This window comes from Athene cunicularia (genome assembly GCF_003259725.1).
Source record: "Athene cunicularia isolate RWA chromosome 5 unlocalized genomic scaffold, athCun1 chr5_part2, whole genome shotgun sequence".
In the NCBI taxonomy this organism is placed as follows: Eukaryota; Metazoa; Chordata; class Aves; order Strigiformes; family Strigidae; genus Athene; species Athene cunicularia.
This window is the reverse complement of record NW_020799102.1, coordinates 9,594,166-9,609,865: the sequence shown is the minus strand read 5'-3', so window position 1 is coordinate 9,609,865 and position 15,700 is coordinate 9,594,166. Positions and strand designations below refer to the sequence as shown.

The 15,700-nt window shown below is 36.7% G+C and overlaps 1 protein-coding gene across 2 annotated transcripts in view; it reads left to right on the top strand.

Moving 5' to 3' along the window:
- The window catches only part of KMT5B (lysine methyltransferase 5B), a 22,254-nt gene extending 6,869 nt beyond the window's left edge, over window positions 1-15,385 (top strand). The window contains exons 3-9 of one of the 2 annotated variants that reach the window (XM_026850478.1): window positions 4,108-4,273; window positions 5,527-5,636; window positions 7,619-7,785; window positions 8,410-8,429; window positions 8,594-8,730; window positions 11,149-11,345; window positions 12,647-15,385. In XM_026850478.1, the coding sequence (XP_026706279.1) occupies window positions 4,108-4,273; window positions 5,527-5,636; window positions 7,619-7,785; window positions 8,410-8,429; window positions 8,594-8,730; window positions 11,149-11,345; window positions 12,647-14,115 (2,266 nt within the window). In that variant the 3' untranslated portion in view covers window positions 14,116-15,385. The remainder of the gene's footprint in view (window positions 1-4,107; window positions 4,274-5,526; window positions 5,637-7,618; window positions 7,786-8,409; window positions 8,430-8,593; window positions 8,731-11,148; window positions 11,346-12,646) is intronic. The other variant, XM_026850480.1, reaches the window with a different exon arrangement.
- Window positions 15,386-15,700: the final 315 nt, after the last annotated feature.

The following is a 15,700-nucleotide window of genomic DNA, read 5'->3' as shown; positions in this document are numbered from 1 at the left end:
TATACACACACATATACACACACGTATACACACCTTTACCTGTGGGGTCTTTTCAGGCTCTCTTCATGGTGATGCTCAGAAACAGTCACGTAGACTCTTCCAGCAGATGCATAATTATTTTTTTTTTTTATGGCATGTGTAAATGAGAAAACCCTGTAACACCAGCGTATAGTAGTTGAGGTTGTATCTCAAAACCGATTGACTTTTTAATAGGTAATGCTGGGGAATACTAATGAATAAACTGCTATTTCATGATACTTCTGGGAGAAGCAAAGTGTCTATCAGCAGACCCTCGAGTTCTTAAGGAACACTTCTAGGCTTTCTTGGCATATTGGCTTCTTCAGTGCCTCAAATCAGAAGGTACCTTTTAAAGTATCTGTGGAGATACACCTGTGAAAGTACTGAAGCTTTCATGAGGAGTCTGGGCTGTAGTATTCTGGGTTAGCTCATAAAACTTTATATGCTCTTTATGTGCAGTTCACATGTGCTGCTGAGCTGTGACCAACTCATTAACTCAGGCTCAGAGGGCCAAGGGGCATTCTGTTTCACTGATTGGGGAACCCTTGAAGTGAAATGCTGTACACCATGATGTTGGTTTCTAGCATCTTTCTATGTACTTGTGGACACTTCTTGCTTGCTTGGATTCCTCTTTATCTTTTCTCATTATCTCTGTCTTATCATGTAAAAAATACCAGGACAGTATTTTGACAGAGGTGCTGCAGGAGGTCCTTGATATTAATTTCTGAACCCTTGGGTGTTGAGAGTCTCATTCTTTGTAAAACCCAGTTCCTGCTTCAGGTTTCAAATGCCTGGCATACGGTGTAACATTCATCTGACCTTTTAATGTTTTGAGGTTTTTACAATCTCTTCACCCCCTTCCTGTTTCCAGCCTTCCTTCTTTTTGGCCTTTTCAAGACTTGGTGATACACTAACTATTCTACTTCTTAGGAACAATGTTACATGAGTTTCTGCTAGGCATGTAAAGGAATTCCACCAGCAGTGTGGAATGTCTGAGATGAGAATCCACAGAAACACCTGCTGAATGTGTGTGGGTGACTTCTAAAGGGTTGGGGGTTTTGGTTTGGTGGTTTTTTTAAAGGTTCTGAGCTACCTAAAGTAGCTAGTCAGGTAGACATCTAGACAGCCTCTGAGAGTGGTATGTTGTCAAAGACCTGACGTATGAGCGTCAGTTTGGGGCTATAGGATGTGCTCCTAGCTGCTAGAAAATGTAGGGTGTTGAGTCTTTTTCTGTAGGTCTTGAGAGCCACTGTTTACACTTTTTTTTTTTTTTTTTTTTTTTGGTGTGGGGTTTTGTTTTTTTTTTTCCCTGATGGTGGTTGAGTTGGGATACTGCTTTCTTTAGCTAGCCTAGACCAAGCTGCTTCTTGATGATAAACAAGTATGACAGTGGCTATCGGCCCATACGTTGCCTGTCTCAGGTGCTAATGCAATTTTGAATGTGATGGTTTTTCCACCTGTCTTTGCTCCTGCAGGTCACTCAGCTAAAAAAATGGTGCATTTCACCATATAACATAAAAAGTAAGGGAGCGGTCAGTCTTTCATTTAGCTCAGGAAGAACAGACGTAGCTGAAGACCAATTTCAGCTGTAAATCCCGTGGCTTTTCATCCTGTAATGTTCGTGGATAAAGATGTAAACAAAATGTTGATCTATTGTGTTTGTGCATACTGGTGTGCTTTGTCCTTCGCGTGATTGTAAGTACAGTTGGGACGTTTCTGAGTGTAGATGAGAGCAAGTCCTATTCTGAAACTTGTCTGGTTCAGTTCAGACTATATAATTTTAAATTCTCTTAATGTCTGAGGAAGCTTTGTGAGTTACGACTGTCAAATCTGGGAGAAGTTTTTCTGGCTTTGGGAGAACTGGATGATACTCTTCTTGTATCTGACTGACGAGTGAGACTTTGCTGTGCTACAGAACAAAAAAATAATAATGATCATGTCATCTGTAGGCTGAAGGGAGTTCTATTCCATGATGAGGTCTCAGCAGCTTGTTAGCAGTTAACTTTTTGGGGAAATGGGATAAGTATGTTCTTTAATAAAGAACTTCACTTGAAACTTTTTGGCATGATATATACTACAGTTCTAAGCAGGCATCTGTTTCTTGACTGGCTCTTGTTATCTTTTTAGATGTTATCCCAGCCAGAAGAAAACTTTCCTAATGTCTTCTCAGAACTACTTAGTCTGTCTTCCTCTCTGAAAGCTCACAGGTTGATGCTGATAATTTTTGCCATATTCAAAAAGCTTTGAAAGATTGCTTAGTCATTATATTACAAGAAAGTTTTTCAGATAGAGAATGCAAAGAAGATGTGTAAAAGCAGTAGCATGGAATGCTGATAACCTGCACTGCTGCTGGAAGTGATACTGCTGTTAGGAGGTCTGTCTTTATTGTATCAGGAGCATAAATACAGCATTTTACTTGAAGAAAACTGAATCCTCATCATTGTTAGTTACTTCTGATTAAACTCTTACTATTTTACAAGGTGAAATAAAATTGGGATGTGCAACACTTAAGTTATTTTGTTTCCCTCATACAAGTTGTATAGAAGCTGCAAATCTTATCTGGTCATCTGAAAATAAGTTACTTGCAACATTCAGAGTTCTAAAATGAGGATAAGCCAAGTGACAGGGTAATTTAAAAAACAGAGTATCAGTGACGGACTTGATAAGGTTTCCTTCCACCAACTTCAGGAATTTATTTCTTGTTTACTTTTGTTGTCAAATACAGACTTAATTTGGTAAAGAAGGAAAAAGAATCGGCATGGTAACACATTTCAAACAACAAGTAATGGGACTTAAGCTAACAACTTTTGATTAAGCTAACAGCTTTTGATTAAGACTGTTTTGTCATACGCTGTGTAAGCAAAGGTATGAGTTGTAAAAGGAGCTGTAGAAAACTGTTTTTCATGCCCCTAGAAAAATGTTGGTTTTATAAAGAATCCCCTGGGGTGTGTCACACACTTCAAAGTGCACACACCCCACCTTCACCCCAAAGCAGAGTGTGTATGGGAATGTGCTCAGTCAAAAGCAATTAATAGAGATTTGACATAATCTCTTAAATTCTGCTTTCCCTTGATGCAGCTCACAAACAGAGCTTCTGCTTCTTGCAGTCAATACAGGTTTTTTTCTGTAACCAGTTTTTTCCTACTGAAGATAGGAATAATAGTTTTTCTTAAGTCTCAAGCTTTGGGAAGAAGGCAGAATTCTCTACTAATGGACAGAAGTTGATTTTCATCTACCTGTTTCCTGTAGCCAGTATTTTGGGGGAAAAGTCTTATGATCGCACCAACTTGTGGAACTTCAGTCTTCCACAGATGTAGTATCTATGCTGTGTGTTACTATTTATAGATACTTCTTGTGTACTCATTAAAAGGTGTGTTTTATATGAATACGGATGTTAAGTTTGCAATCTGCATAAACCCATATAGTGCACTTGTCAATATAATAAGGCTTTCAGTTGGGCAAAAGTTGGTTTGAAATCAGTCCTCAATATAGTTGTGCATTTTTTTTTCTGTTTTAGAGATTTCTTAGTCTTTCCAGTTGTGCTAATTGTTTGCTGACTATTAAAAAAAATTCTAGTGTAGTATGTGAGCTGGTAGAGTGCCTAAATTTAAAATCACACACACACAACCCAGCTACAACTCCAGAACTGTGCATAGATCCAGGGTTAAGTAGGAAACTTAACAGCATCCTGTTTATTTGCTGGATTTTTTTTTTTTTTTTTTGCACAATGCACTTTGAAAAGTAAAGACAGTAATATTTTTATTATACTAGCTTTGTTCCAAACAGTAGGTGTTGAAAACAACAAAATATATTCTGCATTGGTTAATCTTATCAGAGATTTGGTTTATAAATAGTGCTTCTTGGCAGAATGGAGGGTTTTACCATTCCATGTAGTATGCTTGGCTTTACCTTACCTCTACCATTACCTCAAAAAATAAGGGCCTGTGATTTGAGTACATAATGGGAAGTTTCTTTATGCTAGGAGTTAAATATTTATATGGGTAGCAAAAGAACTCTGTGCTGTGAGTAACTGAGGAAGAGTTGAGAATGAATAACGGTGGACTGGAATAGCTTTATTCTTTATTTCAGATTTCGACCTATTAAAGGAAGGCAAGAAGAACTAAAAGAGGTGATTGAACGTTTTAAGAAAGATGAGCACTTAGAAAAAGCCTTCAAGTCCTTGACGTCAGGTGACTGGGCCCGGCACTATTTTCTTAACAAGAACAAAATGCAGGAAAGGTTGTTCAAGGAACATGTAGGTGTATTTGTAATTAATGTGCTTTTTCAGATGGTTGAAAGGCTAAGAAAATGTAAAAATTTCTTAGGAATGTAGCAGTGGTAAAGTTACACTGCTCTGTTATATGTTATTTGTTTGATTGCTTTTTAATGGAAACTTCCTTTGTCAAAATCTTTTTTTTTTTTTTTTTTTTTTTTTTTTTTTTGCGTTAACCCTACCATTGCCTTTTACTTAAGAGACATGTAGAAAGGAAAACACATTTGCCTTGGCCTAACTCACAAGAAAAAGAGAGATGATCTACTTCCTGAAAACAAGAGTTTCAAGGACTTCTATTATTCTTTGAAAGGGTGGTTTTTTTCACTCCCTTTTTTTGTTTGTTCTGTGTTGTTTGTTTTGTTGGGGTTTTTTTTCCACTTACAGCTATTGTGAATCAAATTATGTGACAAAGAAAGGTAAAGGAAAGCAGAGAAGCCTTCCTACCTAAAAACACCTCAGAAGTTTTGGGTATAGGGGCTTTATGTATTAGTGTTATTCCTCTTCCTCAACTTCCCACACCCCAGATCTTTTTTGTAGCAGCATAAAGGTTGCTGACGTTCAAAAGTTGCAGGGGAATCATGGTACTTTTTTTTTTTTTCTTTTTCTTTAAAAAAATCACCTCCTCCTTCAGGAATGAGTGCATTGTTTTCAGATACAACCCAAAGGAATTTGGCCTACTTAAAAGTGCATTAAATCTGGTAGTGTAGAAAAAATGTAGGCAGCAAATCCTGCTTTCCCAAAGTGTGTTTTGAGTAATACAGCAGAACTTTAACTAAAAAGGATTGATGTGGCAATCTCTGAATTCGGTGTCTCAGTAATAGCTTTTCCAGAGCTGGAAAGAATACAATTGGATCCTGTAGATTATTAAATCTCAGTGGTTCTTAAAGATCTGAGAAGAATTCTTGAATGTGACTACTCAGTCACTTTAAGAAGAAATTATTCATTTTCACTGGTTGGGCCAATTTTGTGCCATTCAAGGCATCTTTAAATTTTTTAAACAGTTTGTATAGTCATGTTATCCATGTGAGGATTCCTGCAAGTCACTCTGAAGAAATAAGATTAACATAATATGTATAGCTAAAATTTATAATCAGAAATGCATTTCGGCAAACAGTGGCAATATCCAATTTTGTGTGGGTTTTGTGCAGTTCACTGACATTCATTACATTATATGAAGGTTCCTCACTGCTTTTGTTTTGCTTGTAACAGAACAGTACTGTTTTCTTTCACTGCAGGTATTTATTTATTTACGAATGTTTGCAACTGACAGTGGGTTCGAGATACTGCCTTGTAATCGATACTCTTCTGAGCAAAACGGAGCCAAAATTGTTGCAACGAAGGAATGGTAAGAAATATAATTTACTGTTGCCATTCTTTTTCTGTCAGTTATGTTGAAAGATTCAAAAAAAGGTATTAAAAAAGTATGATTTAGAATTAAAACTGCAACCAGTGAAATGTCAAGTTTGTATTTTTACTTACAAATTATATCTGGTGTCTTTTTTGCTAAGTACTTAACACAGAGTACATGCAGCTGTAAGACATTCCTTCATATAGTTGGATGTAGCCATACAGTCCTCAGTATACAAGTTTTTTTAATCTTATTTTCGGTCAGATCATTATTTTCCTGTAATCATGAGTTGCGAGCCTCCTGTGAGAAACACAACCATGTCGAGACTCACATGTTGCATAACAAATCCAGCACAAAGTAATTGCGGGGGAAACTTAGTTTTTCACCTTTGTGAAACTGCGGGATATTATTTGCAGATTTTGATTATGCAAGATAAAGCTCTTCTGGAAACACAAAAGTTGGAACGCCATTGTATTTTCCCATCGCATTTTGGCACATCTGAATTTGATGATCTTTGATGGCACCAGCAGATCCCTGGGTTAATTCAGATACTAAAATAAATTTTGCCCTTCTCCCCCCCATCTCCCCAGCCTTTATATTTGTTTTGCTTTGTGGCAATACGTACTCATAACAGCACATCTGAGATGATGATACACTACTATGTGCGGGCTAGGATTGGGTGTTTAGATGTTATGCTGGCAGTGTACCAAGTAAATGTGCTGTTACTGTGGAGCTACAGCTACAACATGTGGCAGAATAAGCTTAAAGAAGGTTGCATCCAGTTTCTAGCTCTTCATGACTGTAGCTGGAAGTTGCACGATCATGATATAATCAGTATTTTTGGGCTGCTTTTTTTTCGGTTTGAATTCTCCCCTTGGCTGATTCTTTGGGGTGAAAACTTTGTATTTAGGTGTGTTGAAAATGAATTAACTTTCCACGCTCAAAATCTTGAGTCACCTGAGAGAGAGCACAAGACAGGAGGGCTGGTTCTTAACCCAGCCAACATCTGGAATGCTGTTGAGACTCAAAACCCATAGAGTTCTCAGCGCTCTACAAAAGGAGAATTTTGCACTTGAAAGGCTTGGCTTCTAGCTTGTTTCCTTCATGTATATTTAGTATCTTCGTCTTCACCTGTGTCAGAGTAATCTGGCCAAAATTTAGAATGGCTACCCTAAGTAGCAGTGGCAACAAGTGCCCTTGCAAGATAATGGAAATTGCACGCTTCTTCCTAGGCCTCTGATCTGCTCTGTTTATGATGGCAGATTGCCTGTCTGCACATGAAGGCATCATGGTTTTGCTGGGTTTTGGTTGTCTGTCTTTCCATCCCCACCCCAAAATGGTCTGTTTCAAGGACCAGCTTGATGCTGAAGAACTGGTCGTGAGAGAGGAAAACATCTCATGTAAATTCTAGCCTTCTTTTGAGTCAGTACTGGGCCTTTTTTAAGATGCCATGGAATTCTAAGCATCTTCACTGTGCTGTGCTTTCTTGGCCAAAGGAAGAAATATAGGAAATGCAAACCAGAGCAGCTGGAGGAAGTCAGAATGTCTTTAAGTGCTGATGGGGAGGGAATGTGCACAAAATAAAAAAATCTAGCTTTTGGTTTTCATGTGCACAAATGAAAAAATCCTGGGTTTGGTTTTAACAACTGTAGAAGCTGAAGTAATCATCTCTTGCAATTTCTTGCTTGCAGTCTCAGGAAATTGTAGAAACAATGGTGGTAATGCCTGTCATTTTTTGATTCTTTATATTAATTAATTGATTCTTTATAGTAGCATAAGAACATTTATTTCATGTCTGATTAAGAAGTCTATTTAGCCTAATATCCTGTCTCTTAACTGAATTAAAACATGAAGTTTATAGGGGTTGAGAAATGGTTTACAAAACACTTCCTGTTATTGGCAGCTTTTCTTTTTATGAAATGACTTTGAAATTTTGACATACATACTCTTATTTCTGCTACTCTTTTTTTGTGCTAAAGGAAACGAAATGACAAAATAGAATTGCTTGTGGGCTGTATTGCTGAACTGTCAGAAATGGAGGAAAACATGCTGCTGAGGCATGGGGAAAACGACTTCAGTGTCATGTATTCCACACGGAAAAACTGTGCACAACTGTGGCTTGGTCCTGCTGCATTTATCAATCATGGTGAGTAATTAGAAAGCGTGTTGAAGGACATAAGCAATTCTACTCAGAAGTGGTGTTCTGTGTGAGCTGAACTTAGAGAAAATGTCTGAATCTGGCATACTGAAATCCCATTGGGATTTTCTCAGACCAGGGCTGATTGGCTGTGATCTGGGAAACTCACGGAAGGTTCTAGGAAGTGATACCCTCTTTCTTCGCAGAGACTTTGGAACTGCCAGCTAAATTGGTAGAGTATATTGTGGGCTACCTTGAATTCTTTGAACTTAGTCAACAGTAATGTATTTCTTAGATGAACTTCTTTAACCTTTTGCACGGAAGCTTAACTGATTCAGTTGTATTTGTATGCTAAAGGAAAAGCAGGTAGAATTTAAGATAAATCCTATTACCTTAAAGAGGAGAGAAACCAAACTTTTTTGATAGCATAGGGAAGAGCTCAGAAACCAAACCATATCAAAATAGGTATCCTTTGATGTATAGCTTTGTGCAATACTAACATAACTCCCAGTATTGAGTTGAGATTCTACAGTTACTGAAGTCAGAGTGAATCCTTACTTTAGATATCTACAACTATTCATATTTCAGGTCTTATCAACAGTTAATTGACTTTATCTTTTGGACCTTTTTCAGATTGCAGACCTAACTGTAAGGTAAGCAAGAAATTAAAAGTAAACAAAGAACCCCACATTTTTTTCCCTTTGTCCCTGCACCTTTTCCTCCCCAACTGTTGTACTTTTTCTCCTTAGTCGGAGACTGTTCAATCTTAATGATTAACCTTCCCCCCCACCTCCCTTCCTGTCATCTCCTTCCCCAGTTCGTATCAACGGGCAGAGATACAGCATGTGTGAAAGCTCTAAGAGATATTGAACCTGGAGAAGAAATTTCTTGTTACTATGGAGATGGGTTTTTTGGAGAAAATAATGAATACTGCGAATGTTACACCTGTGAAAGGTATGCATTGATGTAAATACATTTCAAATGGAACTGGGTATATTCATGATATCTTTTTGTGAAGTTGAAAGTCCTTGATTATGAGCACTGCGATTTTTGGAGACATTATAATTGCTTCCTAGCTCTTTGTTGTAATGATTTTTTTATGTTGTTACTGAATGGTCATGTTTCCTGAGAACTCCTGCATTGTGTTTTTCTTTTGATTCTCTGTTCTGAAGATAGCTCAAAATGAGAATAACAAAAAAGTGTGAATTCTTAGAAATATTTGTACTTAATAAAGTAGAATTGGAAGGAAAAACATTTGTAGATTTTACGAGACTATTAGTAACTGACACACACACACACACCCCCACACCCCCAACTTCTGCTGGTTTTTTGCACTAGGGAAAGCAAATATCATGTTTTCTATGTTTACCTGAAGTTCTCTTCTGCTGGGAATGGGCAAAGTAGTTTTCACTCTATGTTATTAGAACTTGGGGGTTTGTGTGTTTTTGTATAAGGTCTGCTGCTTTGGACAGTACTTGCCTATATCTGTCACACAGTAGCAGCAAAGTTGTTATATTTGTTTTTCACTGGTGCTGTCCCATCCTAGTTTCTTCACAAAATCACTTGGAAGAATTTCACAGTTGGCTTTTTCCCATGTTGAAACTTCTGCTTACTGTGAGCATGGAGGCTCAACATCACTTGTGAGAGCTTCACCTAGTTCCAAGAGGAACTACACAGAACCTGTAACAGGTCTGTTACTATTTGACCTAACTGTAGAGAGAGAAAACCTACAAAGGACAAAGTATTAATCATATTGACAAATAGCTTAGTGCACCTACATATAAACAGTTTAATCACCCTACCTTCATTATTACTAGCCAGTTTGGTCACTAATAGTTCTTGGAATTCAAGGGAAAACCTTCTGGTGTGGACCTCCAAGCTCATACGATGTTGGTGTTTCATTCTGAGTGAAGGGTACTGTCTCAGACTTTATCTAGAGAGCTGCTAGTAAAAATGTGCTTCAGTCCCGGGACCTGTTGAGTATTGAATAAATGGGCACCATTGTTCTTCCCTTGTTACTGGGAGTGATATGTTTCTTTTTGCTTAGGTTCCTTTGATTGTTGATTTTCGTGTAATACAGACATACTTTTAGGACAAACCAATTCCATGTGTTCAAATATTTTCACCTGTCATCTTCATATTTTAAATACATGAAAATGTTATATTTTAAAGGTAACATTTGGGTAATTCTAACTTTAGGAAACAGCTTTTCAGGCACAAGGCTGTGTTACAACAATCAAATACGAGAGATTTGAATTTAGGGGAGTTGAGCAAGGAAAAATTAGTCCTTACCAACACTAAAGAGGCAACTGTCACTTGGTACACCACAAAAAAATCATCTTTAAGTGACCCAATTTTTACTATGCTGTAAAGGGTGCTAATTTGTAATGTTAAAATGCTAGACTTCTAAGAATCTGTAGGGTACGTTTGGGAGCTGTGGGAAGGTTGGAACTGTACAATTTTTTTTTCAAGTCTCCAAAAGTCATCACCAAGAAAATTTGCATATCTTTACATATGTACATGTACTCTTTTTAGGTGAGCCTGCTGTTCATGCTGGCTGAGACAACTGGGCACCAAAGATGACTTGTCAGAGTACAGTTGTGGTTGTTTATAGCACCATTTGTGATCTGGAGTGGCTGTTGCATGTGCCAGGTTCAGTCTAGTATCATAAACTGCCTGTAATTTGCAGAATTCAAAATAATACTGAAAGAATATTGTGTATCAAACAAATACCAGTTAATTTGAGAACAAGTATTGTGTCTACCTGATAATAAACCTTATTCTTGAGGAGGTTGAGATCCTGTCTGATCTTTTTGGTGCACTTTTGGTTAAGTTCTGTAGATTTGCTTCCAGTTTTGCTCAGCCATTTCATTTACATGGTAAATACGTACTGGAGTCCTTCAGTTATGAAGAAACACAGACCTGCGGTAATTTTATTCCATTTTCTGGACTTTTCAACTCTTGCCAATGCAGTAACAAGCACTGTAACTGAAGCTGGCATTTTTTTACTAGCCTGATGTCATTAGGAAAAATTTAAGTTATCTAAGCTAATAAAAGTAGTATTTTGAACTACTATAGTTCAATTCCACCTGTATAATTTGACTATGAAATGATGCTAAAATAGATACAAAGCAAGGGAAACCTACTTTTCCAGTTTTTCTTCTTGCAAGAAATAAATGGAAAGTTTTTCTGCACATCTTATCTCATTTTAGTAAGTGTATAGCTATTCTATTAGAACAGACCCCAAAATTTCAGTGGTTATTGGTATGGTTTGTGCTAGGTATACCTGGGATTCAAACTACTGTATGTGAAACAAAGTTCTAAGTTTATATTAAGAGTTACTAATACATTATGTCCTCTTTTTCTTTGTAGACGTGGAACTGGTGCTTTTAAATCAAGAGTGGGATTGCCAGCACCTACTCCTGTGATTAATAGTAAATATGGACTGAGAGAAACAGATAAACGATTGAACAGACTTAAAAAGTTGGGTGACAGCAGCAAAAATTCAGACAGCCAATCCGTCAGCTCTAACACTGATGCAGATACCACTCAGGAAAAAGCGAATGCAAGTAAGTAAGGGGAGTGCAGGATTAAAGGTTTCATGAAAACATGAAAAATTTTCACAGTGATGCAACTCCTCTCTTAGTGTTGAGATGCATCTCAGGTACTGGTCTTTAGAACAGTAATTTATTCAGGAATCAAGGCAATTTAAATAGCAATTTCATGGTTTTGCTGAAGTGTTTCAAGAAGGACAGGTGGTCTGTTCTTGTTTTTTTTATATCAGAAGCAAATAGGGTCATATTTCTAAACATGTCAGTTAAAGTTCTACTAGTAAGGTATGTACTTCAAAATATGGTAAACACTGCATGCAGTCATATGGTTCAGGAAAGAAAACTTAAATAGTTTGAGTTACCTACATTCTGTTAGAAAACGGTTTTTAAATAAATACTCTTAGAGATTATTAACAAAAATAGTAATTTCTATTAGAGATCCTTTAAATCGGGCAGATATTCCCTCTCCACATCCAGGACTGATAGTTCAGGTACCTATTCTGAAGTGAAAGTGCACAGTTAGTAATTTCAGAAGAAATTGGAAGGGATTTTTGTTTATGTTGCTCCTGAGAGATTTCTTGTCATGGAGCAGCAAGTATTATTTATTTACTTTCCCCCCTTCCCCACCCCCGCCACGCTCAGTATAGGCAAAATATAAATAACTTAAACTTTGACTTAACTAGAAAATGTGTTTGGAGCCATATAAAATACTATGGTTCCATCTGGCTCCTGTTTGCTGCTGTGATTTTTTTTTTTTTTTTTAATTTTTTTTTAGACTCCACTTCCCCAAACCCTCTTACGATCTCTACAAAGCTTTAGAGCTGCAGCTTTGCTTGGGCAGACAAAACTCCTTTGCTTACCAGAGTAGGTGGTAGACAACTGGGTACCTGAAACTGGAACCATTACAGTAGTTAAGGGGTTGGGGTTTTTTCCTCCCCATGTAGGAAGAAATTCTGGAGTTAATACTAAAGCATGCTGATCCTCAGATTTTGCTGGAATAATACTCACTAATTAAACAGTGGATAATGTGGGATGGATTTTTTAAAAAATGGGTAGAAGGAAGTAATTCAGTAAAAACCAAACTTGGTAGATTGGGGGCAGTGAGAGAAATGTACCTGGAATTCAGGTGTACTTTTTCTTTGCTAGACAATTCCCTTCATGTCTGAGTTGCAAGTTAAGCAGTCTCGCTCCTTAGTGCATCCTACCTAGCCTGTGTTACAGATTTTGATGAAGTGTTTAAAATAAATAACTACAGTTTTGGGGAATGGGAAACTCAGGGTGAAGCAGTGTCATAACAAACCCACTTTTTTCTTTTGCAGCTAACAGAAAATCTTCAATTGGCGTAAAAAAGAACAGCAAAAATAGAACATTAACGAGACAGTCTATATCAAGAATTCCAGCATCATCAAATTCTACCTCATCTAAACTAACTCATATAAATAATTCCAGGGTACCAAAGAGACTGAAAAAGCCTGCAAAGCCTTTACTTTCAAAGATAAAGTTGAGAAATCAGTGCAAAAGGCCAGAGCAAAAGAATGCTTCTAGAAAGCTCGAAATGGGAAATTTAGTTCTCAAAGAGCCTAAAGTAGTTTTGTATAAAAACTTGCCCATTAAAAAGGATAAAGAATTGGAGGGACCAGTCAAAGTTGCAGTCTCTAGTGGATGCTTGACAAGGCATGCAGCCAGAGAACATAAACTAAATTCTGTGAAAGGTGCTCACGAGCATGGTGATATACCACCCTGCACATACATAACGAGGAGGTCGGTGAGAACAAGGATGAATTTGAAGGAGACCTCTGACATAAAGCTTGAACCAAATATGTTGGATAGCTATAAGAATAATTTGACCAGAACTCAATTGGACATTTTAGAGCAGCAGTCTCATGTACTGAATGAAAATGATGTGGCTCATGGAGCATCACATAAAGGGGAGATTAGGTGCCAGAAAAACGATGCAGGCATGTCAAAAAAGAAATCTCGACAAGGAAAACTTGTGAAACCGTCTGCAAAAACAGAAGAAACTGATACTATGCACAATACACCTGTGAAAGATGAAGTACCAGATTTGATTAGTTCTCATTCGGAACTTGGAGAGAGGAATAATATGGCGGACACACCTGTTGGCTATAAAGACTGTATCCCTGGATCTGGTGGCTGCTCTGTTGTAACATCTGACAATTTTAAAGCAAAAGACAGCTTTAGAACTGCAAAAAGTAAAAAGAAAAGACGAATCACAAGGTATGATGCACAACTTATCCTTGAAAATAGCTCTGGGATCCCTAAACTGACTCTTCGTAGACGCCACGATAGCAGTAGCAAGGCAAATGACCAAGAAAGTGATGGAATGAATTCTTCAAAAATAAGCATCAAATTAAGTAAAGACCATGAAAAAGATAATAATTTATATGTAGCAAAGCTAAATAATGGGTTTAACTCAGGATCAGGCAATAGTTCAACAAAATTAAAAATACAGCTGAAACGAGAGGAAGAAAACAGAGGGACATACCCTGAGGACCTTCGTGAAAATGGTATGTGTTGTAGTGAAACTCTCTCCCTTTTGGAGTCCAGAATGGAAGTAGATGATTATGGTCACTATGAAGAAGAAACAGCAGATGAATCTTCATCGGAAGAGGACGATGAAGAGGAAGATGACTATGATGATGAATTTGATGACTTTATTCCTCTTCCTCCAGCGAAGAGATTAAGGCTTATTGTTGGCAAGGATTCAATAGATATTGATATTTCTTCTAGGAGGAGAGAAGATCAGTCTTTAAGGCTCAATGCATAAGCTTATAGGTCTTAAACTGACCTGGATGTCATTTTTAAATAAAAACAATTTTAAATAAGTTAAAAAAAAAAAAAAAAACAAAAACACAACAGAAAAAACACACAACAAAAATTCCATTTGATTATTCCTCAACTGAAGAACTTTCTGATGAACTTAGTGGCAGCACTTCTTTATTGTTTATTCACCTATCAACGTAATATTGTAGAAAGTGTACAGCATACTGACTCTTCTTAAGTCTGATTTGTGCAGATTTTTATTGTACTTTTTAATAGCCTTCTTATGTGCAATTCTGAGTTAGAGGTAATGCTCTGTTGTAAAATAAAGGCTCAAGCAAAGTTAAGAAATTGCATCAAATCTTTCCATGCAGGACAATGAGAATACAGTGTGGCTACATAATTATTTTTGATCAGTAAGAGCATTAGTTTGCTCTCACAATATTTGACTAAACAATTTAAAAAAAAATCATAGTAGCAGCATATTAAGGTTTTTCTAGTATATGTTAATATCACCAGCAATGATCTACAGCTTTTCGATTTATTTGCTAGATGTTTTTTTCCCCCTTGGAGTTTGTCAGTTTTAACACTGTATGCTGTCCCAGACGTACTGTTTGTGGCCTTTGTTATAGTAGCAAACCGTTGGTTGGAAGTCAAATTGATTTCTTTTTAAAAAAAAAAAAAAAAAAAAAAAAAAAAAAAAAAAAAAGGAAAAAGAAAGGTGTTGACAATTTGCTGACTTTTTAGTACATTATATGTACAAGGGTAGCAGTATGCAGAATAAAAGTTTGGATATGGTGTATTTATTGCTTGTTATGTAAATTAAACACCTTGTATTTAACACTTTTCAATACTTTTAGATAAAATTGTTCTTTGCAAGAATGATTGGTGCTTATTTTTTCAAGAATTTGCTGTGAAAAATGTGATTACAAGGGGCAACATTTATCCAATGAACTGCAGCTATCCTAAATTGGTTCTTCATATTTTTCTGTTGCACTTGTAAAATGCTACAAGGAATTTAAAGAAAATCTATTCACTTTAACTTATGATAGTTTTATGAAATTTAAAAACAACTAAGTCACAGCTTTTGTTCTGTGGTAACCTATAAATTGTTTGTCTTTTAAGAACCAGTTGTAAAAGACTGAAAAAATATGTATATGTTGTAAATATTTGTGTGTTGTGAGAAATTTTGTCATAAGAAATTGAGATAACTTGCCAGAAGGGTTTTTAAGTTTAGAAATACATCCATGCCAATAAAATAGGAAATTGTAAACCTAGTTTTAAACTCTGCATCAGTTGGAGTTCTTTGCTCATACGGAGTTCACTTAATACTTCAGAGTCTGCTTTATAACAATGAAGAGCATCAGGGCAATCTTTGGCTCTTTTGTTTTTAATAAAAGAATGTTAGGAAACTTCTGGGCACACTGGACTTGTTTGTACCTATAAATCGGCTCATTTATAAGCCATTTCTTTGGAACAGGTCTAAAATGTCATAGCTGACATAACTGTATAGCACTTTGGTCTGTGGTGTTTGTTTTCCTTGGATTAAGGTTTAGAGGTTTTGTACCTAGGGTGTAGAAACATCATAAAAC